We start from the raw sequence: 24,186 nt of genomic DNA on the forward strand, positions 1-24,186 counted from the left end.
TCAATAAATTGGTGTTTTTGAGTACTTATCTTTCTTGAGCCTTTGTTTGTGTGAGATTGAGAGTTCTATTCTTTTTTTCAAAGTGATATCAGAGCCACAATAACATCCAACAACATGCTTCAAGCTCAAGTCACATGTTCGCCTAAAGACAACTACGAGAATTGGTGCATCCAAATGAAAGTTTTGTTAGACGCACAAGAATATTGGGATGTGGTTAATGATGGATACATTGAACTAACAAATGCTCAAGCGAGAGACTACTCTATCAAAAGATGATAAAGAGGCTCTCAAGGTAAATAGAAAGTGAGACATGAATTATATATTTCTCATCTACTAAGGTGTAGATGAATCTACTTTAGAGATGATTGCTACAACAATAAATTCAAAACGTGCATGAGAGATTCTTCAAAATTACTACAAGAGAGTCAAAAAATTGAAAAAGGTTTGGCTTCAAAATTTGAGCGTCGAGTTTGAAGTACTCTAAATGAAAGAAAGTAAGCCAATATTAGACTATTTTCATGAGTTGTGATAGTTTCTAACCAATTGAAAATAAATGGTGAGAATGTCTAAATCATGAAAAAGATTCTGCGATCTTTAGATACAAAATTTGATTTTATTATTGTGGCTATAGAAGAGTCCAAAAATCTACAAACTATGACCATTGATCAACTCATAGACTCTCTACAAGATCATGAACAAGAATTCACAAATAAGACTAATTCTCAACTGAAACAAGTTTTACAAAGAAAGATATACTTAAGAGAAGCAAGAGGTAGATATAAAGGAAGAGGCTAAAGAGGTCGTGGTAAACCAAATAGAGGTGAATATGGCTTTAGCAACACTAATAATGGACTTGAAATAGAACAAACATAAGCAAATATAAGACATGGTGGTAGAATGAGTAACCATCAAACATATGATCATTCCAATATTCAATGCTTTAATAATAAGAAGTATGGTCATATTAATACTGAACGCAAATTTAAGGACTAATGAAAATGAAGAACAAACAAATCTTGCTTAAAAGAAAGATGATGAGGTGGCTTCGGTCTCTTATTGGCATGCAAAGAAAAAGACTTTGATGAACATAATTATTGGTATCTTGATAGTGGTGCTAGCAATTATATGTGCAGAAAGAAGATGTTTATGGACCTTGATGAATCGTTTAATGGCAATGTAACCATTAGTGATGCTTCTCAACTTTTGGTAAAAAGAAAATATAATATTTTGATTCGGATGAAGAATGATAAGGGTGATTTCATATTCAATGTCTATTATATTCCAAAACATGAAGATCAATATTTTGAGCTTGGGTCAACTATAAGAAAAGAGGTATAATATTCAACTAAAGGATTTAATCCTCACTATCAAAGATCAAAATGATAACTTAATTGCTAAAGTTGAAATGTCAAAGAACAAGATACATCCTGATATACTAAAATACTTGAGTGCTTGTGTGAATGAAAAACTTTGGTTGTGGCACTTGAGATATGAACACCTCAATTTTGATGCTTTGAAATTATTGCATGAATTAAGCATGGTGAAAGGGTTTCCTCCAATTGATCATCCAAATTAATTTTGTGATGGATGTACCCTTGAAAAGCACCATCATGAGAGTTTATTGCATCATATTTCAAAAAGAACAAAGAGGCATCTTGAGATAGTTCACACATATGCATGTGGTCTACAATATCTTTTGGAGAGAACAGGTATTTCATTACATTTATTGATGACTTTAGTAAAAAAAAATTGGGTTTATTTCTTAAAGGAGAAGTTTGAGGTTTTTAAAAATTTTAAGTAATTCAAAGCCTTGGTTAAAAAACAAGATATGTATTTTATAAAAGTTTTGAGATTAGATAGGGGTGGTGAATACTACTGAAAGGATTTTGATAACTTTTGCAAAGATCATGACATTTTACATCAAAAGTGTGTTTTTATTTGCTACCTTGAATATAAGTTTTATTACCCTAAAAATAAGAAGTTAGTCATAAGTAATGATATTGAGTTTGATGAAAATGCATCATGGAATTGGAAAAATAATGGCAAAAAAATATTTTTGTTAAACTTGAAGAAGAAAGCAAAAGGCAAGGGCATGGAGCCAATGTTTCACTATCTTTACCTCCACAAGCCCCAAGTGTACCTCCAAATCTCATTCATAATAGTGAAAGATCAGTAAAAACAATAAGCTTGTATTAAATTTATTCTCAAACCGAAAGTACTAACAATAAACATACTTTGTTTTTCTTTTTATTGATTATAAACATTTAGGTTATGAAGATGTCATCCATAATGAAAGATTGAAGAACGTGATGGATGAAGAAATTGAAGTCATTGAGAAGAATAACACATGTGAATTGGCAACTCTTCCCAAAGATCATAGAGTAATTGGTGTAAAATGGGTGTACAAAACAAAGAATAAAAAATGTGAGGTGGAGAGATTCAAAGCAAGAATGGTGACAAAAAGTTATAAGCGAAGGTTTAAAATTGACTACCATGATGTATTTGCTCTCATTGTTAGACTAAATATCATTTGACTAATTATTGTTATGATTGCCCAAAGAAGATGAAAAATATTTCAAATGGATGTTAAATCAACAATGTTAAGTATCTATCTTGAAGAAGTAAATGTTGAATAACCACATATTTATATCATTAAGAGGCATGAAGACATAGTTTATAAATTGTATAAATCACTCTATGACTTGAAGCAAACCCCAAAAGTTTTGAATGTTAGAATTGACAAGTATTTTCATAACAATGGGTTCTCAAAACGTTCATATAATCATACATTATACTTGAAAATGAATGATGATAATATTTTGATATCTATGTTGATGACTTGATATTTAGCGATAATAATCCCACTATGATAGATGAATTAAAAAAATCTATGACTAATGAGTTCGAAATGATGGATGTTGGGCTCATGAATATTTTCTTGGCATTGAAGTAAAGCATTTTGATGATGATATTTTTGTTTCTCAAAGTAAATATGCCAATAAAATTCTTAAGAATTTTGAAATGAAGAATTGTAAATAGTTTGCACATCAGTCAAGTGTAAGATAAATCATAAATATGACGAATCACATGTTGATTCTACTTACTTCAAAAGCATAGTAGGAAGCTTGCGTTATCTCACTTGCACAAGGCTGGACATTTTGTATGGTATGTTAGCATGTTAAGTAAATCCATGGATGATCCAAATCAAACTCATTTGAAGGCTACCAAAATGATTTTTTGATACTTGAAGAGAATACTTGATTTTTTATTGTTTTATTCATCATCTAATTAATTCAAACTCATTGGATATTGTGATAATGATTGGGGTGAAAATGTTAGAAAAAGTACTACCAGTTATATATTCCATGTTGGTTCTACAACATTCACATGGTGTTCAAATAAGCAACCTATTGTGAAGCGAAATATGTGATATCTAAAAGTGTTTGTCATGTTATTTGGTTGCACAATATTTTAAAGAATTTGTATGTTTTTCAAAAAAACCCTACTACAATCATGGTAGACAATAAGTCAACAATTGCATTAGCAAAGAACAGTGTATTCTATGAAAGAAGTAGATGTATTGATGTTCAGTTTCATTTCATTGGTAAGCATGTAAAAAACAAAGAAATTAAGTTATTGTGTTGCAAGTCAAAGGAGAAGTAGCAAATATTTTTACAAAGCCATTAAAGTCTGAGACTTTTTGCCATCTATGAATGCTTCTTGAAATGAAGAGCTCTCCAAAATGGGTTTAAGGGGGTTGTTGGATACATAAACTCATTTTAGGTTGCAAGTCAAAGTCAAGTGTTGAATTTGTCATGTAATTAAGAGTTGGTAGCTTTGGCAATGTGTGGTGTGTATAGATTTCATGAGCAAAGTTGGCATTTGTATAATTTAATATGAGTAACATAGACATCAATGTGAATTTATTTTGTAGGTTATCCTTGCATATAGTGGGTAACTCCCAAGTCATATAACGGATGTAGTGGGTCAACATGCTAAGTGTAGAGCTATTGAAATGACATGTGAAGGGTATGAGTTAAGACATGCAAGTAGTGGTCATAATGATGCATATCATTAGTAGGGATTAATAGTCATTAAGATAAAAATTCATAATTAGAGATTAAGCTCATGAAGGGATCGATGGCTAAAAGTTGTGGGAGGTCTATAGAAAGGGTTCCCAACTCTATATATACTTATATGTTATATATTTTGAGTGAGTAAAGAGTATTAACCAATAAAATTGATGTTTTTAGGTGTTTATATCTCGAGGCTTTCTTAATTTGTGTGGGATTGAGATTCAAATACCACCACCACACATGCGTGAGGTCTGACTCTCACTCTCTCTCATTCCTTGATGCAATAAGAAAGTCACCAATTTGGGTTCCCAATAACCCTATGCAAAAAACAACAGGGGCTCCGCTTGTTTGGTAGGAGCTGTTAGTACAGATCACCATCTGTTGGGACATTGCAAGTTCAAAACCCAATGGTTGTGTAACCGGTGGGGGTCTTCCTAACCCCAGCTTGCAGCAGGAAGTTCCATGGCTGAAAGGTTCGTCGTTATGTGAACTGCCCAGCCTGTAAAAACTGGACCACTAGATCACAAAGTATCATCTTCAAACCCCATTTGAATCTAATATGTAATTCGTTGAAGTTGAACCATATCCGAATCAATGTGGTCCTGCCCAAATCCGTACAGTTCTGCTGTAGAGAAAGTCCTAAATGAATAGAAAAATAAAAGGTCATCTCACCATCAAGAATGATTTTAATTTCCACCAAAAGCAAGGACCTTAAGACATGATTGACTGAGAGTACCTCATAGAAGGATGAGGAAATCAGCTAAACCAAATGAACAAGAAAACTTAAATTTATTGATTGCTAGGCAAGCATAGATCTCAATCTTACTCAGCATAGGTATGTAGAAACCCTCCCTAATATTCATCAAGTGAGGTCCATTTGCTTAGTTGTTCAAAATATATGTTCTCCTACTTAACATTAATAGAATTTAACATATTTATTAGGTAAATATTTGGTAGCTAAAAATCATAGATGAAATTTGTAACTACTCAATCTGACCACATAGACGTGATGAAGGTAGTTTATTTGTTAAGGGTCGGACTTGGATCATGTTTTTTAGAATATGAGTATAGATTTTCTGAGATATGAAGTTTTGGCACATTGCAGGCTATTGATTTTCTTAAGCCCTTGAAAAACCTGCTTACATGTGGGAATTACATTATGCAAAAACTCATTTGTTACTAAAGAAAACATATAGATCACATCTGCAGGGTTTGATCTGCAAAAAAAATCTAGACTCTACCATGAAATGATACCTTGAGTATTGAGACCCTCCCTTAAAAGAGTACAGATCAGGTCATTCAACGACATGCACCGTTCATTTGTATGTTCTGATGTTCGCCATCTCCTCATCACCGACGTCAGAGAATCCTCCTCCGTCACCACTGACAAGCTCTCTGCCCTCTTCGCTCCGGACGCCTTCTCCCCCGCCCCCGCACTTGGACGATTTTCCTTTCTCCTTCTCCTCCTCCTCTTCCTCCTTGCACCATCAGCAAAATGTCGGCATAACAATGCCAAAGAACTGATTGTCAGCGGGTTTCCGAAAGGATGAGGAAGTTTGCGTCGTGGACCCTCGCATCACAGTAACAGTAGAGGAAGGCGGAGTCCGGGAGGCAGAACACCGCAGCCTCGCTGGAAAGCCCCGTCCATTGCTAGAGCTGCCAGGAAACCAGGTTCCGCGGTCATGACTGTTTCGATAAACCGGAGAGCGGTTTCTCGGCCAGAAAATGTTGGGGTTAGGAATTTTTTTCCTCCAGCGACCACACAGCACCTCCAGGCCTCCGGCACCTGCCTCGAGCTCACCGTCGTGAGCAGCACCGGCAGGGTGCTAGGTAATTTTTTTTTAAAACCAAATAGGGTTAAAAACATGATTTACGCCCGTAACGCTTTTTTATGCTGGCTGCATGGTGGGCATCAGAACGTGATCGACAGTCGTATTCGATGAATGACCTGATCTCTACTCCCCTAGGAAACATGGGATACTCTTGAGAATAACCTATGGCTTTTGAAAATTGAGCATTTCTGGAAAAAGCATATTAAACTCCACTTCTTTACAAAAGGAAACATCCTGAAATACTCTACCTAGGACTACAAGTTAAGGGATCACAATCTTTCTTTATCTTTTCTCTTTTACTTTCTTTTTGTACCTTATCTTGTCTACTTTTTCATTATTCCATGTACAGGTAAGAGCAGTGAACATGTTACATTTTGATTGTACCCTGCACCCAAATTGTGTTGAGCTTTTCCCATTGTCAAATTCCATCATCACTAGCAATACTTTTAGAAAGACTGGTCAGGTTTTCTTGCTTCTTATGTTCTCTACTAACGAACAATTCTCAACAGGAGATATGATCAAGGCATTCAAGCCCATATTGCTTTAAACTAGAAAGTTCCCTTGCTTTGCCACAGAATTTTGTTTCTTGTAAATTAGGTTTCACTGCAAATTCTAATGTCCACCTCCATCTGTTCGAACCCTATTCCCCAACTTGACAATCAAAGCAAAAAAAGAGGAGAAAAAAAAAGGGTCCTCCATTTGATTCTATCACTACCCATATATAAGAAAAATATTGGCTACTAATGAAGGTAAGGAACTAATGAGTAGAAATTACTTTTTTCTTAAAAAAAAATCATTTTTTTAGAACAAAAATGTTACAGATGTGATCTACAAACTTGTTTTGAGTTATGACATAATTTGAATTTTAAAGGGATTAAAAGACCAACGGCCCACAATTCACCAAAATTTCATAAATCAAAAGATCATGTTTTACGTCAGAAATGCAAGATCCAAGGCTTGATCCTTAGCAAACAATTCATGTTAAATATATCTATGTGGTTAGATTGAGTTGATATAACTTGCTCATATGATTTCTAGCTCATTAGTTTCTTACCTTCATTAGTACCAAATATTCTCATATATATATATATATATATATATATATATATATATATATATATATATATATATATATATATATAATTATGATACTGGAGCACCTACTCCAACCTAATAAAAACTTTGATTTTCAAATTTCTTGAACTTTTTTTCGTTGGTCAAACCCTATAGATGTGATCTCCAAGCATTATTTAGTAGAAAACAAGTTTTAAATCATGTGATTATAGCATACATGTAAGTTTTTGAAGACCTTTAAAAGTAATCAATGACTTACAACATATCAAAGTTTTATGACTTGAAAAATCCTATTTTTATGTCAAAAAAATATGAGCACCCAAAAAATATGAGCACGATTCCTATCAAATAAACTATGTTGAATACATTTATAAGGTCTGATTGAGAAGATGCAACCTAAACTGATTTCTAGTATGTGAGAGTAGCTATTCCCAATGCCTCATAGCATATATATATATACCACATCTGCTACACTTTTCTTTACTTCTCACCCAACATTCAGCAACATAACATGGTCTACAACAACTTACCATATCTTATAGAAGAATCATTAAGCATCATTTAGTTGTAGATTTGGCTGTTTTATCACAAGGACAACTAACTTGTCCCCACTTCAGCTTTTCTGAATCTTTCTCCTACACCGAATCTTTGATTTGCTTCATCTCGAGTTTGATTTGTTAGTACAATATTATCTACGAACAGTGCATACCATGGGACCAAAATCATACGGTTGTTGTCATCTTTAATAAATGCAAAGAACTCGAGGGGGTAGCGTAGTTGGAACGGGCCTCAGCTGTTAGACGGGCAGTTGGGGTTCGATTCTCACTGGCGTTATTCCCCTTGCGTAAGCCAAAGCCAGTGGCCCCCTGGGGTCAATATGTGTGCCCGGGTTTACACCTGGGATGGTTTCCCAGTTCCTAAATTGGAAAAAAAAAATGCAACAAAAAATTGGCTCGAGAAATGACTAAGTAAATTTCAAGAAAAAGGCTAATAATTTATATCATTACTGCCTTAACATTTGGAATCTGCATGGTTAGCCATGTGAACCTTTATGATCCATTTGCTATCCAAATTAAATTCTGCTTTGTATGCATGCATGTGTGTGGGCCTGTCTGTGTGCTGATATCTAAGTCTGATAAAATAAACTACCGACAATAATAATTTCATAGAAAAAAAATCATTAATAATGGAATAGAGCGGCCCATTGGTACTTTCTTTATTATTTTGTTTAAGGTGGAGGACACTATTATTATGGGCATATTTAACAAGTTAAACAGGTATTATACGTTTCTTGTTTGTATGCAAGAGATCAGACCCAATAATAAAACTAGGTCACCCAGAAACACATGTTTTATAATTAGGGTGTGTATGAGTAACGTGGATTTTGTGAGAGAAGTGGGGACATGCAAATCAAGGCATGGAGCCCAAGCATTGATCCGACCTCCAAATGAGAGATTTGAGATCCCCCATTTTAGTGTAAAACCCATCAAGATCTACGGATATCTAGTCCAACTGAGGGAGCTTGACTAGAAACCCACAAAATTTTTATCCTTGGATGTTGTAGGCATCATGAATTCTGAATCCGAACCAATCCATGATCCGATCCACAATTATTTTGAAGACCATATAATGAGAATTTTCAATGAGATTTATGGTGGTAGCCGAGGGCTCAGCCGATAGACCGATCTGCTTTGTGCATACAACAAACAACAACAACTACGCCTGTATATATATATATATATATATATATATATATATATAGCTGCCTCCTTTGGGAGTTGGAGTATGAGAGATTTAGGTGTATTAAGGCTTTAGTATTTCTTTAAGATGTCACTGCACTAAATTGTATTCCTCCATTGTTTTAGTGGATATTTGCTCATCTACTTGTGGACTTAGGCTTGAGTGCCGGGCTACATAAATCTTGTGTCTTCTTTGTTTTCGCTCTTTTTTCTCCTCTTTATCTTGTGGCTTGCTTCGTTCTTATGTGGTTTACATAACATTGGATTTCAGCTGAGGGTCCTAAGGATAGGAGATTCGAGTGCATCAAACATAGGGGTGGCAATCGTGTCGGGTTGGTGGGTCGACCCGACGGGTTGACGGGTCAGCATACCTCAACCCGAACCCGACCCATTTATTAAACGGGTCCGCTGTGGCAAACACGAACCCGACCCATTTAATAAACGGGTAACCCGACACGACCCACCAACCCATTTAATAAATGGGTTGGGTCGGGTAAACGGGTTCTCAGGTTCGCGGGTCAGGTTGATGGGTTGACGGGTCGGGTCGATGGGTTGGCGGGTTGACGGGTCGGGTTGGCGGGTTGGCAGACGGGTTGACCCACCCGCCTAACCCGTTTATTAAACGGGTCAGCCGGGTTGGCATACCCCCAACCCGAACCCGACCTGTTTAATAAACGGGTTACGCGGGTCGACCCATTTATTAAACGGGTTGGCTTAAGCCCAACCCAAACCCGCCTAAGAGGCGGGTTGGTGGGTCGTGTCAGAAATTGCCACCCCTAATCAAACACATCCTTATGGGCCTTCCAAAAGCCTAAAAAAGTTGTCAATCCACACAATCATCACATTCTGTCTTTTTTTATAATCATATTTAAGAATGAACAGGGAGAAACGGGGATCCGTCCGAACCTGGCCGTTTGAGGAGTGGATGAAGGACATGAAATGGGGAATGGACCGGGAATGGAAGTGAAAAATCAAAACTTGTGCAGGGATGAAGGCACGGATGAACTTACTCCCTCTGACCCCCCATCTCTGATATCCCTTAATGAAATTATTAATATACCCTTATTATATTATAAAATAACATTTAAATTGTATATATAACCCTAATTTTTTACTTTCTAACCTTAAAAACGGGTCCTCTTTCTCTCCTCTCTCTGGCTCTAAAAAAAACATTTAAATCCTGTACTGGGAAGAAAAAGGGATCCATCCCAATCCGCCCCACTTGGGGCGGGGATGAAGGTCAAAATCAAAACCCACCACAAAGATGGACTGAGGCTTGAAGGCAAAATTTTGAGATGGGACAGGGGTGGAGAGCTTGTCCCCAGCACCCGCCCCGGTCCACTGTCATCCCTAATCCTGTTTTGATGGACAAACTAAAGGACATCTTCCGTTCTGATTCCATACCCGAACAAATCAACTGACCCAACCCATAATATTCAACTTCCTTGTGTGGAATCCCCAGGAAGTGATTTCCTTCAGTTAATCGGCACAAAGCCACTAATACTTGCAACAGAGGCAAGAAGGTGGCTTATTCAGAAGAGCAGTGAACCCAAGATAGAACTCAAAAGTAGGGATGTCAACGATCAGACGATTCCAAATCCAATTAGTCAGATTTGGTTAAGAAAAATGTATCCAATTAGTAAATCCAATTTATATTAAGTTTTGGATTTCATGACCCAGTCCAATAGATATCCAAATCCAATTATATGTATTTTTTCAGATTCTGTATTAGCGTTTTTCCATCCGATTCCAAATCCGAGCACAATTAGTTGAAATTAGTATTATATACATCTAACCCAAATCCAAACCGTTTTCATTCCTACTCATAAGTAAAGCTCTGTGAAGTCAAGCAGCCAGCATTACAAGTATGAAGTTGTCACAAGGATACGGGTACAACCCAACGTGACTGGATTTCAACTTGTGAGTATGAATTTTTTTCCAAAATTAAGAAAAACAAGGGCACGGATTTTCTAATTTTTATTTATTAAAAATACTCTTTGATATTTTAATATAAACAATTTTTGAAATCTAATTTAAAATTATTAAAATAATGTACATACATGTCAGAGTTGCGTCAATTTGGCAGCATGCGGCGTGTCACTGTGACATACATTAGGGGAAAATCTGTCTCAAAGGCACGTTATAGAGGCGCCCATATCTAGGTCACAGACAGGACATGATACCACATCATCTGAGATGTCATAACGCATCCTAATATTTTGATATTATTTTAATATTATTAAAACATTTCAATAATAAAAGATTTTGACATATTAGAGTATCAAAAACTGTTATTGATTAAACAATTAAAAGGCTGTCCTCATGTCTTATCTTTTTAAAAAAAATGAATCTTAGTAGCGTGCCGAGTCGTACCCTTTATGACAGTTTTTATCAACAAAGCATTAATTAGACTTTATCATTAAAATGATAATATCATGATATTTTAGCTGCTTAAAACAGCAACCAAAATATAGCTATTTTTATCATATTTTCAGCATATCATCGGTATTTGTCAATGCATGATATTTTAGCTGCTTAAAACAGCAACCAAAATATAGCTATTTTTATCATATTTTCAGCATATCATCGGTATTTGTCAATGGAAGTGCTTGGTTTAGGGACTTTAGCGAAACAAAAAGCTAATTCACTAATAACGCAAATTGAAACCAAATTCCTCTAAAATTTCTGAATCAAATAACATCCTCAACGAGTAAATATTCAAAGGGATGTAAACAGTTGAGATTTGGATAGGATGTGGTCAATACCATATTCGACTAATCCGATGTTAGCTAAACAGATTCAAATTAAAATTAGGTTTGTGAAAAGCTCATACCGGATCCTCTTTTTTACATGTCGATATCCACCAAATTTGGATATTTGTCAAATTCGGTAGCAAGAAAACAAAACCATATCCACATCCAAATATAATCAGATGTGGATTTGGCTAATCAAATGCAACTAAGACTCTGTTCGGAAACTGCCTCTTGGGGTTGAAAAAGTGGATTCCATAACGGTCATGGATTTAGCAAATCCTCAAGGTTGTTTGGGAGCACTCTTTAGAATTCACCAGGGAGTTCCCACTTTGGGATGCAGCTTTTACCCCTATTAAATGAACTGAGGTCACCGGTGTAGCATTTGGTAATTACCACCTCATCCTGGTAGTAGCTGAAATGAGGAATTGAATGTTACCACTTTTTCCACTTTCCTGGTTTCCAAACAGATTTGGAAGTGAGGATTTCACACTTATCACTCCGGTGACCTCCGATGGTAACTTTCCAAACAGAGCTTCAATGGAATCAAATTTGGTAAGACATCGGACAAAATCCCATTCACTATTATGGGCCTCACTCATAGATATGAGTCATGGACCTTGACACCAACGAGGAATTCATATGCTCCCTTGGAAAATAGCGAACATACCTGAACATGTGGTTATATGGCACCATGGCGGTTTACAAAATGCAACAGAGGTGCTCGTGAAATGATTTCTTGTCAAAAATGTCATGACCAAAGCCATGGGGAATTATGTTTAATAAAAAGAAAAATTACAACCACCTGCCGGTACAGGAGGATAAACAAAGAATAATCTTACCGTTCATGAGTCAAGCATTTACTTACAGCTTCCAACATTAAGATCGGCAAGCTTGGTTTGACCAAAACATGTTGCTAGATTTTGGAATCAGTAAGCCAACCTATTGGGATTACCTGCAGAGGTTCTTCAGCTAAGCTTGCAAATGTACATAGGCACATATGAGAGAGAGAAAGAGACGCCACAAAAGCTAAAAATGAAATCATTTCGAATGAGATGTGGTGTCACATAAAATGAATGATGATACATGCTGTTGAAAAAATCATATGGCCCAGCATAGCAGTACATGCAAATTCAGCATAGGCTTGGGTAAAAGAGATGCCACATGCTAAAAATGAACTCGATACATGCCTTTCTGCAGAATTTGGGACGGAAGACCAACTTGGTCTCCACTTAACCCCCAGAAACAGCATGTTTTTAAATTATAATTTCAGATAGGAGATATGGTGTCATATAAGATGAATCACGACCTGCCCAATGGTGAGGAAAAACACTGTTGTTGAAAAAATAATATGATTCAGCATACCAGCACATGCAAACTCAGCATAGGCTTGGATAGAACTGGCTAGAAAGTTTGAAGGCTGAAAGGTCATGAATAACCTTTCCGTAAAATGGCTGCTGCTCATTCTGTTCTTCGAAGTTTGTGTTGCAGCCCCACAGATGTACTGCAAGTCGGCGACATTTTGGTGAAGTTGGTACAAAATAAGTGTGGTACCACTCCTTGATATCACTCTTCTGAATGTTTCTCAGCGCTTCAGCATCTTCCTTGGGCATATCAAACAAGTACCTGAGCTTATAACAATCACCTTATCACCCCCATGAAAGCACATGAAATTACTCATTACTGTTCAATGGTTAATGTCTTTAAGGATTCTTCAACGACTTTGGTTTATTGAAAAACAAAATCATTGAAGAATTGACAGTATATTATTCAAAAAATGAACCACAAATGTTATTCACTCTAAAACATGTTTTGCGACCATAAGTATATTTTTAAAAAATACCATACAATATCCTACCAAAACCATAATCTATACAGGTTCAACAAAAAGAGATACAGACTATCACACACTGGTCTTTCTCACTAAAATTTATTGAGGGAACCAGTAACTACTGACCCAGGTTTTTTCAGTCATTACTTCTAATTTGTTGGGCAGGTTTGTAAACCAAAAGACAACAGTAATTGATTGATGAAACAATAGGAAACACGGCAAGGATATGGGCACAACACATACAGAACACAACTTCAAGAATCTAATAAAAAATAAGACATAAATACACTTATTTCTAAAGAGATTTGGAAGTATTATATTAATGTTCTACCGTCCAATATTGAAACCATGTCCAAGGTTTTCCCTGATACTGTCCATGTCAAAAAGAATTTGAAACACCAACTTATTTAGAAGTAGGGAGTCAAAAAGCGATAATTTGAAATATTTCTTTTTATACAACTTCAGAAAGCCAAGGACTCAATCATAGGGATATATAAAAATTTTGAACCCTAGAGGAAAAAGGATACCATAAAATATTCAAATTCAAATGTATCCTGGATCTATGGATATATGGTAGTACCTGTAATAATCCCTGTACACAGATGAAAACTAAAAGGGAAACTATGAATCCTATACTAAGTCTTCCTTTACTCGAGATTAGCATTGCAAATCGACCAATCTATCTTGGATGTTAGGGCAAGTCCACATCAAAGGTCATATAATTTTCAACCACACAAATAGTTTCTCATCCAAGGAAGGAACGCATGAAAACACATGGAAGAAACACCATAAACATACCAGACAACATCAAGTAATCAAAGGAATCACAGAAAATGCAAAACAATATGAAACAACAGCAACAAATACAGTAGTAAATTTAAACAGATGAGAGAATAAACTTTTTGGAACATAATGAACACATGTGCGGGCACACAGAGAGAGATTTTGATCTTATATAAGCAAATAACTATACAAATTCCAAGAAAATAATCAAATACCTCCTATCAATGATTTGATTCCAATAGCGACTTGTTTCATATACAAGGGAAGGTTCTTTTTCCAATTTCTTTGCTATCAGTCCACTTCGATAACCATCAAATGTTTCAACATCAATTTCATTCTGTAGAAGATAAAGAAATGTTAGGACACCCCAAAAGATGCAACAAAAATAGTGTTAAATTATTGGACGTTGCCACAATGAACTATATAATCATAACAATTGGGCAAATCAATTAGTTATTAATGCAAATACAGGAATATAGGATTAAGAACAGCTGAAAAAACTACTTGTTTTGCTTGTACATTACAACAAATTCATGGAAAACATGATTTGGAATGTTCCTCCTATTAAACCGCCAAAGAAAACACTTGTATAAATTGCTAGAAAACCCGCCCAAAAGCTAAGATGTGAGAAGCTCTGGTTACCAAACACAATTGGGAACTTCCGAACCATAACCACCATTTCAGCTCTTACATGCATTATAATCACAATAAAAAAGCACTTGTGGTTCACAATCAGCCTGAGAAATGATGAGCTGGACACACGTTATAGTGTGGCAAAAGACTGTCTACTCTTCTTTGCTTCTATGTTTATTACTTCAATTGGAGAATCAATGAAAACAGAAGATTAGAATATATATATATATATATATATATATATATATATATATATATATATATATATATATATATATAAGAGTCACCTGTATGGTTAAAGGTAATTTCTGGCCAAGGATATTTCTCGAAGAGATTTTCAAAATTTGATAAATCTTGGAAATATCTTGGGAGTTTAAAAATTGGAAAAATATAAATAACAACAAAAAAACTAAGAAATTAATAAGTTTTATATGATTTTTCTTTCAAAAATATAAAAAACATGTTTTACAGTTTTTAAAATATAAAAGAAACAAAAAAAAAAAGAAATGCAAACTTAAAAAAAACTCAAAAATATTGCGATAATATCATGATATTTTGAAAATAATAAATACCATGATATATTCCCGATATTATCGGAAAACTTGAAATTGCCGATAATATCGTGCTATATTCAAAATATCTACATGTGTTCACCATTGCTTATTCACCAAAAACCATGCTTTGGATCAAATTGATTTGATGAGAAACTTTGATTTTTATTTCACCAAGTTTTGGTGTAATATGAACCATTGACTTTTTAACGCGCTAACTAAGTCACAGGGGTGCGGCTAGCAGGGTGCCGCACCGGCGTCGACGCGACTCGACGCGGGTGCGGCCAACCCGACCCTGGGTGCATTGACTGCACCCAGGGTCATTTCGGTCCATTTTTGGAAATTTAAAAAAAAATTGCAGTATGAAATGTGCTGCGGAATTTAAAAAAAAATCTTGGGGGGGACCCGCGCCGGGGGAACCCCCGAACCCCCTTCCCGCACCCAAGGTTTTTGAAAGTGCCGCACCCCCACACCCGCACCCATGTGACATAGCGTGCTAAATATGCATATAAACACTAAAAATGCTACATGTTCTACTAAGCAATAAAGAATACGATTATGAGTTCAGATTAAACAAACACATGAAACTTTGTCCTTGAAGTCGTTTAGGATGGTTTAGGAGATAAGACCCTTTAGGAGCTACTATCAGGGTTGGAAGTTAATTATTTATTGGAAACTAAATCCAAAAGACAAATTATAGCTACCAGCCAATGTAACGCCCCGAAATCTTAACCCAAATTTTTGAAGATTTTTTTTTTTAAATACAGCGGAAACCAGTCATACCATATGGCTAAGCATTACAGAACATTACAGTTGGAGCAAGACCAAAACATTCTTTTCATTTCAGTACCGATGAAAATTAAGATCAGAGACCTCACACTATCCCTGGAACAGTAAATCCAAAAATCCTGATCGAAGCCTTATCCCGCAGTCGCCCCTAACTCCAACTCTTCACCTGAAAATTTATAGGAATTATACTACAACTGTCTAAGTAGGAATTACTGTAATTCTTCTTTAAGGTATATCAGGTGTCAAGTGTGTGATATGGTTGCCGAATGTGAATGTCAACCCATACAAGAATAAGCAAAGAACTACGCTACAACAATCAACAATTTATCAGAAGCAATCTGGCAAGTATCATCAATAGCAATCATTTAAATATCTCATAACCACAGATACGAATTCATACAATGATTAAGAGGAATGCATTTATGACAATTACATAATTCAGGTAAGCATTCTTACAACATGGTGCATCCATTATGCCAAAAAGAACATAAATCAATACCATGAATTACAGTTCAAGTAGAACATGGCATTTAACATGCCCTAGAAATTAAACATCATGCATCCACCAAACAGATAACAATTAAGAGAACAGATAACATATGCATGATCTAATGCATAGCAGGAAAATGCATGATATCATTTTCAATGCATGAATTTCTTTTTTATCTTACCTTTAAGTTTGTTTTTTCTTTCCATATGCATGCCCTATTTAATGCATACATCTTTAAGTTCCTCTTTTTAATTTTCATCGCCCGCGGATACACCAAACGGGTAAAATCCCCGAGGTCACGTAGGTTCCTAGGGTAGCTTAGCATACAATTTGTATTTTATTACTAGGTTCCAACTTAGCCCTCGACCGATATCAGGAAACCGCACCATCCATCGAAACATTAGACCTCCACATCTAATGTCGGGACACAAGGGACACCTCACGCCCACAAGTGTCACTTCCTTAGTACCAAAACAAACTCACAGTTGTGACCAACACACCACTCCTGGGTAAAGTGACGGACACTCCCTAAAACCGTGGCCAGGAGAAGGAACCTCAATATCGGGTTCAGGGGACCAAATTTACGCACACGGAGTTTTTGTATCCTCACAGTCTCCCCAAGACCGGAACTCTAAGATCTTCATTCTCCAGATGGATGATCCCAGAATGTATATTACACTGTTCTTATTCATTATCTTTTTATTAAGAGCCAATTATTGAGTCTTGCAATACAGCATGCAAAAACAAAAACAAAAAACTCGCATCTACCCCTGCGAGAACCATCACGGGACTCCCGCCCGTAGAACCACATAGAACAGTGCAATATAGAACAATAAAATTACATTTGCAAATCAACATGAAAAAAATTAATAACATAGGCTTGCAAATCAATATGCAACCATAAGCTCGCACATCACTAATCTGTAGCTCTTCACGGCTTACCACCCGTGGCAACCATAGAACAACACAATCAAAACCATAGTATAAATGTGATTATCGCGATGCATTTAAACAATTAAAGAAAGAGCAAACCAAAGCTCAAGGCTCTCCAGGCCTGTGATGATTCATTTAGACCATCGATGCATCGTATGCAAAAATCATAACAACTTGCAACGTATGCAATAATACCAACATGATTCCAAATGCACATTCATCCATACCATTTTAACAATGTGTGTGAGCTTCCACAGTCATATGCAAGTGTTCACCATCCATGTGCAAGTGCTTTCATGTAACCACTTAACACACATGCATTCGTCCATAATTCATAAGTATATGAGAACATTTATGCATGATTTTACATGCTAAACACACATTGATTTCATGTATACTATTAATTATTTAATTAAATATTATAAGTATAAATTAACACCCTATTGTGGGTTATTTATGGATTCTTTTATGGATCTGATAATGGTAACAAATCCGAGGCCCAAATTGCATATTTCATAATATTTCGTAATATAAACGAAATTTATTAGCGAAAATTTTTGGTTTTTACAGCTAAGGCCTGAGAACCTGCACTCAGTTTTCTGAATGTGGTGAATCTGTATGACATATCCGTAATAGATATTAGCAGTTAATAATTTATCACAAGGTTAGGTGCACATGTAAAAAATAAATGAACAAATAAAAATAAAAAACCATTTCGATAGTTCAAATCTAATTTCTAATTCTTTTAATTCTGCTTCTAGACAATAAAATAGGTTTTACCTTTGGTGTTGAAAAGAAGCTAAAAAAATCAACATAAGCTCTGGTGATTTTTTCTTTCCCTTTGTTTACTTCACAATTCAATGCTTGTACTTGGTTTGTTCCCAACCCATTTTTAGTTACATTTCTTCACTTTTGCCCAATTATAATTTTCCTTTTTTTCTCTTGTCCTCTAATTATGAGATGAAACAATCTCATCTTCCACCGATGACTCTAAGTTTACAAGGAAACCTTATCTAGAAAAATAACAAATGACTATGAGAAGGATAAAATTTCAAACGTGTGTAATTTGTAGCAAGGTGACACGTGAAGGGATATTCAAGGTATGGACACCATCTTCCATTTAGTCGCATGATGTATGAACATGTGAAAAGGTGTCAACGCAATTGTATAGAACATTCTGGAATATAACATGAAGAAGAATACAAAGAAAGTGGCAATAACAGAATATGAAGGTTAATGTGATATTTTTTGCCAGAAATGATGACGATGATGATGCAGAAGTTCACTACTCAGAAGTATATATATACACAAATTCCATTGATCCTGACATATATAAAGAAGAGCATCACTAGTTCAGTTGAACACACAAAATATTTTTTTGAACCCTCGCTGAAGCGAGGAAAACCCCAGGTGGGGCCCCACGACCTTCCTGCCTTATGTGGCCCACCTCTGAAAGCTACGGACACACCCATGCGCGAGTGGGATTTGATCCGGTGGAGCACCCTCACAACCACCATGATGTCCACACGGGTGACCCCCGCGGTGGTGATAACAGGAAATTATATAAATAGGCAGTTGAGCAATAAAAGAGTCCTGTCTAATGGGAAGAAATTCTAATCCCCAAGTATGGAACATCAATAAGATATGAACAAACCAATAATTGAAGAAAAATATTTTATGAATATCATAATCATTCAATTTTCATCATACCAGTAATTTCTCCAGGCCTTTTATGAATTCCTCAATTCTTCCTCGTAAGTAGGAGGGGCTATATAGAGAAGACTGGACACGGAAACAAAACCCTGATACCCTGTAGGTCATACGTGGACCGCATTCAACAACATAACCAAGCTGTTCTTTTGTCCTGCAGTTCACACCATTACAGATGTAAATCACTCACACCGGACTTCATTCCAGGATACTTTAACCTATCAAAGTCGTGCTTAAAACCAATATAATCTTCAAACGTCATTTATGCAAGAATAGAGAAATATTAGATCACAGCAAACTTACTGTGGCTATTCAGGAGAGGTACCAACAAGATACTAGTCTTATTTATTCGAAAATGTCTCATTAAAATTGACATGAGAACCAAAGGAAATTATCAGAAATTTTGAATGCAAATACTAAAAATTAGTGATATCTTATGATATGGCTCATATTATATGATATAATGCAATATGACATGGCATCTGCCGATACACTATGCTTCTAGTTCAGGGTGTGTCACATATCGTATGGACTTGGCACGATTTATAGTGTCATACAACATCAAGAAGTAGATACAACGATCCAACTAACCAGGATATGAATTTGATCAAAAAAGAAAGTCCACCATGTCTAACACTTATTTGTATGCGCTAGTGGAGCAACCACAGCAAGCCCCTTGCCAGTTTAAATCTCATCCAACATGTCAAACTTGATATACTGGAAAAAGTGCTTTTGTGGTGTAGGTACTATGTGCACAAGGTGACCCTGGTATAGGTCATTGGTAAGTAATCAAACATAACAGAAGGCACTTTTTCCCTGGTAAGCAAAACCCAACCAAGGAAATGCCCAAGATACAACCATCTTAATTACTAGCTCAAAGCAAATAGAATTCAAGACAAAAAGACTTAAGACTCATATTGACTGATTACAGATAACTATCCACCATGAGAAACTTCGAAAATGAAATTTCAGTACTAATTAATAGAATGCCATAGACAGCATCAAGTTGATACATCATAAAATTTTATCATATGGAATAAGCTAGTATTACCTTAATTGATCAAAGAATGACTCTTCAACAATTTCTGCAAATAGATCAGCCATAGCTCTTGAAACAGTTGATTTAATCCCCACGTCCTGCTCGAGTTGAAAGTACAACTGCACACAAAAGAAATGAGAGAGAGAGAACACCAAAATATCAGCTACTGTACATTGTTCTGTATTTTCCTTTTAGTCATGATTTTCCCTGTAGGAATTTTTTCCCTCCTGTACATTTTATGTGTTTTCTGTATTTTTCTCTGTCATAACCATATTTTTGGTTTTGGCAACTGTGCACAAAAAAGTTCTTGCTTGTATAGGAAATATCATTCTACACCAAAAAGGATAAGCACTTCCGGGAGTAGATCTAAGTTTGCAATTATGCCAATGTATATAACATAATAGATAATATGAAATTACAGTTACAGATATCACATACCTCAACAACAGAGTTCACTTCCATTTCATTCTTCACTCTAGCATTCCTTATAAAATTAGCATCAACTGGAAGGCACAATACACGCTCTTGATGCCTCATTTCCATTGGGAGTGGAGATATAGAGTCCAAAGATAAAGCATCTATGAAGATGTTTGATATATTAATTGCTTCCTGCTCTAATAAGTTTCCATGGAAAAGGCCTTCAACATACAACTGCAGACAAGCAAGATTAACATTCAAAAGTTGACAAGAAATACTACACAAGAAAAGAATATAAACTAAAGTTATGTTCTGCCAAACCTGGTTTTCATGAAAACCAGGTTTGGTGTCTTCCAAACAAGCATAAAGCCTGGTTTTCAAGTGAAAACCTGGTTTTGGGTGTCATCCACATGAGGCCTCCTTGTTTGTAGGCTCAATAATACAATTATGAAGAATACCTGGGAAAATATTTTGGGAATATAGGCTTCCAAATCTGCAAGACTTGAGTTAATTAGGCAAGAAAGCTTGTCATCTACATGCCAAAAGGTTTCGCGAAGAAGTTCCAATCTTAAGTAAGAAGAATGACTCAAAGGCTTCATGTTTGTGTTTCTAAAGGCCCTCTCCATATCCTCTTTAATAACCTGAAAATTGCAAATAACTTTCAAATTTTGAAAATAGATAAGGAGCATATTTGTAAGCGTGAGACAGGAACTTTTGCATGAAAGCTGTCACGATGTCATCTAATTTCATCTTCCGCAATCATTTCTCTAACAGAATCAACTAAAGCTAACCAATTCTTATTGAAATCAATCAACAGATGTAATTTTTTTTTGTCATTTTTTAGGATCATAAATCTAATCAGGTACTTTCCTTGAAGATTAAGCACCCTGTACTAACAATATAGATGAGAATGACATCTTATTTAAAGCTGAAGAGTAATTATCCTAGTGAGAGCACAAACATTCAACAGTCCTTCCATATTCACAATCAAAGTACCACTGACGTTTTTGTGTGTTTTTCCTACACCAACAGTTAAAGGGAATATTTCAAGACAACAAGATATGGCAGAAACTTTTCCTTATAAAAGGCACAAAAACTGTATCGGCTTGTCCAAAACTGAGTAATCATTGAAAACAAGAGGATGAAAAAAAAGGAGGGCAGTTTTTCCCTCAAGTTTAGATTATAGTCACAGAACAGCAATCGACTCTGACTCTGAACTTATGATCTATGTTTTGAATTTTTAAAGATAATAGCTAATCACTGCCGTCATGGATCTAATGAATACAAATTTCAAGAAGAATTTTAACATTCAAGGCACATCCCAAATGATATAAATGAATGAAAGATTTCAAAATAAGGTGCATACCTTGAAACGGTCAGCGGTAGGCAGGAATGTTCTTGATTTGGACAAAATTTTAGACAGAAGTATCGGGAGTTTATCATTGAAACCAAAAAGCCTTAACTCAAGCTTGTCCCCCACAATAGACAAGGAGCTCTCCAGTTTGGCCACACCAGCCTGTACATGAATATGATGAGTATCTATAAGTCACAAGAGAAAGAATTGTTGTATGTTTTAAGATCAATTCTTATCAAATTGAATGAAAAGAAACTAATCAGATACGAAGTGCAACCTATATGCCTTTTTGTCTGACACAGAAGATGAATATTTATGACCACATAGGCACCCAAGAAAACATAAAATAGTTCTATTACATCTAACAGAAAATAGCTGCTGAATATGCAGCATCAGAATTATATGAAACACAATCGCCATCAAATAAACAGAGTTTAGTGCAGCAATGACATCAATGATTCAACCAGGAAGTATGAAATTTATACAACCTATCACTAGTTGAAGATCATCCAGGTGGAAAAGCATTCAAAATCTCAAAGCAATTTAATGACCTTGATGCAGAAATTTAGCAAGTTATAATTAATTGAAGCCTTTGAAGCTGAAGCACTCAAGCGTGATTTAGAAAATCAAGCTACAGATGAACAGATAAAACAGAAATTACCTGATATAATATCTCATTTAGCTCATCCCTAAGAAGATTTATAAACAACTCTGTGAGAACACACTGCTTTGCCGTAACGTATGAGTCCTTTACAGTTATCAAGAAATAGGTATTTGCACGTGGAACATTGAAGGTCTTGTCAAGCTTGTGCCAGAACTTCACTTTGGGCCCATCAACTATGCATTTTGGAAGATCCATATTCCCAAGATTCTTTGGCTCACTGTGAATGGAGAAGTCATGAGGAATGAACTCATTCTTTGAAGGCAAGTGAAGAGATGGCTCAACTTCAGGTGGATTCTTCCATAAATCCATCAGAAACTGTGGAATGGCCTCTTCAACAAATGGTGAACCAAACCATGGTTCACATTGGACAGCTGAAAGAATGCACGATAAGGATTTGGTAACCAGAAAGAACAATCACTAAAAACTGCTAATCACAGCTTTTAATAAATTCCCCAGATAATAAAATACATTGACGTCATGAATAACGCAATGCCACCCCAAAAATCACCCATCAAAGCAATTGTTCAGAAACTTAATATCAAATTCTACGTGTGAGGAAATCCAACACCAAGAGGAAAAGGATTGATACAGATTATATTCTAGATGAGAATAATATAGAAAATTCTAACCATAAAGAAAATCTCCGACGTATGTGCATATAAACATGTTTAAATGAAGGTGTGCTGTTTCTTCTAATTTTCTGGACACCTAACATGAATTTCATAATACAAGTCAAGAAATTTACAAATGACAGGACACCGTTAGCAAGTCAGAATTTAATTCATAATTGATATGGTAGTAAGAGATACCATATCAGAAGTAAAAGCAGTTTGCATTGGTAAAAATAAAAAGAAAAAAATTTGGATGTGTGAATGGGTATTGGATAGAGATGGAGGAGTGTCTCAGTTTGGGTATGAACCATTTGATAGGGGTGCAAGTGGGTTGGGTCTTGGCCCGTTTCTGACCCAACTGACGATAATATGGGCAAATACAACCACAAAAGATTGTTCTGTTTTAAAAACGGATTGAACTCGGAACCTATAGTGTTGGGTTCAGTCTGATCCAGGTCAGAACCGGACAAATAAATGGTTAGAATCAGGTCCAACCCAAGCCATTAACCTAGGTTTTGTAAAGTGAAGTGGAAAAGAGGGGCAGTGTAGGATATAATATAGTAACAGTTATAAAATAAAACCTGCCAAGTGTAAAAATTACATGCAATTGCCCCTGCCCAAAATTTTTTCCAAAGGGGGTGACTTTTGCTGTTTGGTTATTACAAAATTCCCACCACCCAAGATTTTTTCAAAGGGCGTGACTTTTGGACAGAAGATCCAGTATCATAAAATTAGGATGCAGTCCCGAACATGGAACTCTGTGTGTGTTCCAAGTTAGATCCGGGCTTGGAACTGGACCCGCTACTGTAAAGTCGCCCAGTACGGACATTGCCTAGGTCAGACCTAGATCCAACCAGTTTGCAACCAGAATGCAATAGCATTCAGTAAAATCATGCATAGATTGGTGAAA

At 35.8% G+C, this 24,186-nt stretch overlaps 1 protein-coding gene across 2 annotated transcripts in view; it reads right to left on the reverse strand.

Moving 5' to 3' along the window:
* Positions 1-12,498: 12,498 nt before the first annotated feature.
* LOC149839146 (Insulinase (Peptidase family M16) family protein) overlaps positions 12,499-24,186 on the reverse strand; it is a 67,686-nt gene continuing 55,998 nt past the window's right edge. For both annotated transcript variants that reach the window (XM_090002318.1, XM_090002319.1), the window contains 8 exons: positions 22,663-23,036; positions 22,014-22,163; positions 21,106-21,288; positions 20,669-20,881; positions 20,243-20,349; positions 19,192-19,345; positions 14,301-14,422; positions 12,499-13,097 (listed from right to left, as the gene is read on the reverse strand). In XM_090002318.1, coding sequence (XP_089858444.1) covers positions 12,851-13,097; positions 14,301-14,422; positions 19,192-19,345; positions 20,243-20,349; positions 20,669-20,881; positions 21,106-21,288; positions 22,014-22,163; positions 22,663-23,036 — 1,550 coding nt within the window. In that variant the 3' untranslated portion in view covers positions 12,499-12,850. The remainder of the gene's footprint in view (positions 13,098-14,300; positions 14,423-19,191; positions 19,346-20,242; positions 20,350-20,668; positions 20,882-21,105; positions 21,289-22,013; positions 22,164-22,662; positions 23,037-24,186) is intronic.

Source organism: Nuphar pumila, chromosome 4, assembly GCF_984573655.1.
Source record: "Nuphar pumila chromosome 4, dmNupPumi1.hap1.1, whole genome shotgun sequence".
Classification (NCBI taxonomy): Eukaryota; Viridiplantae; Streptophyta; class Magnoliopsida; order Nymphaeales; family Nymphaeaceae; genus Nuphar; species Nuphar pumila.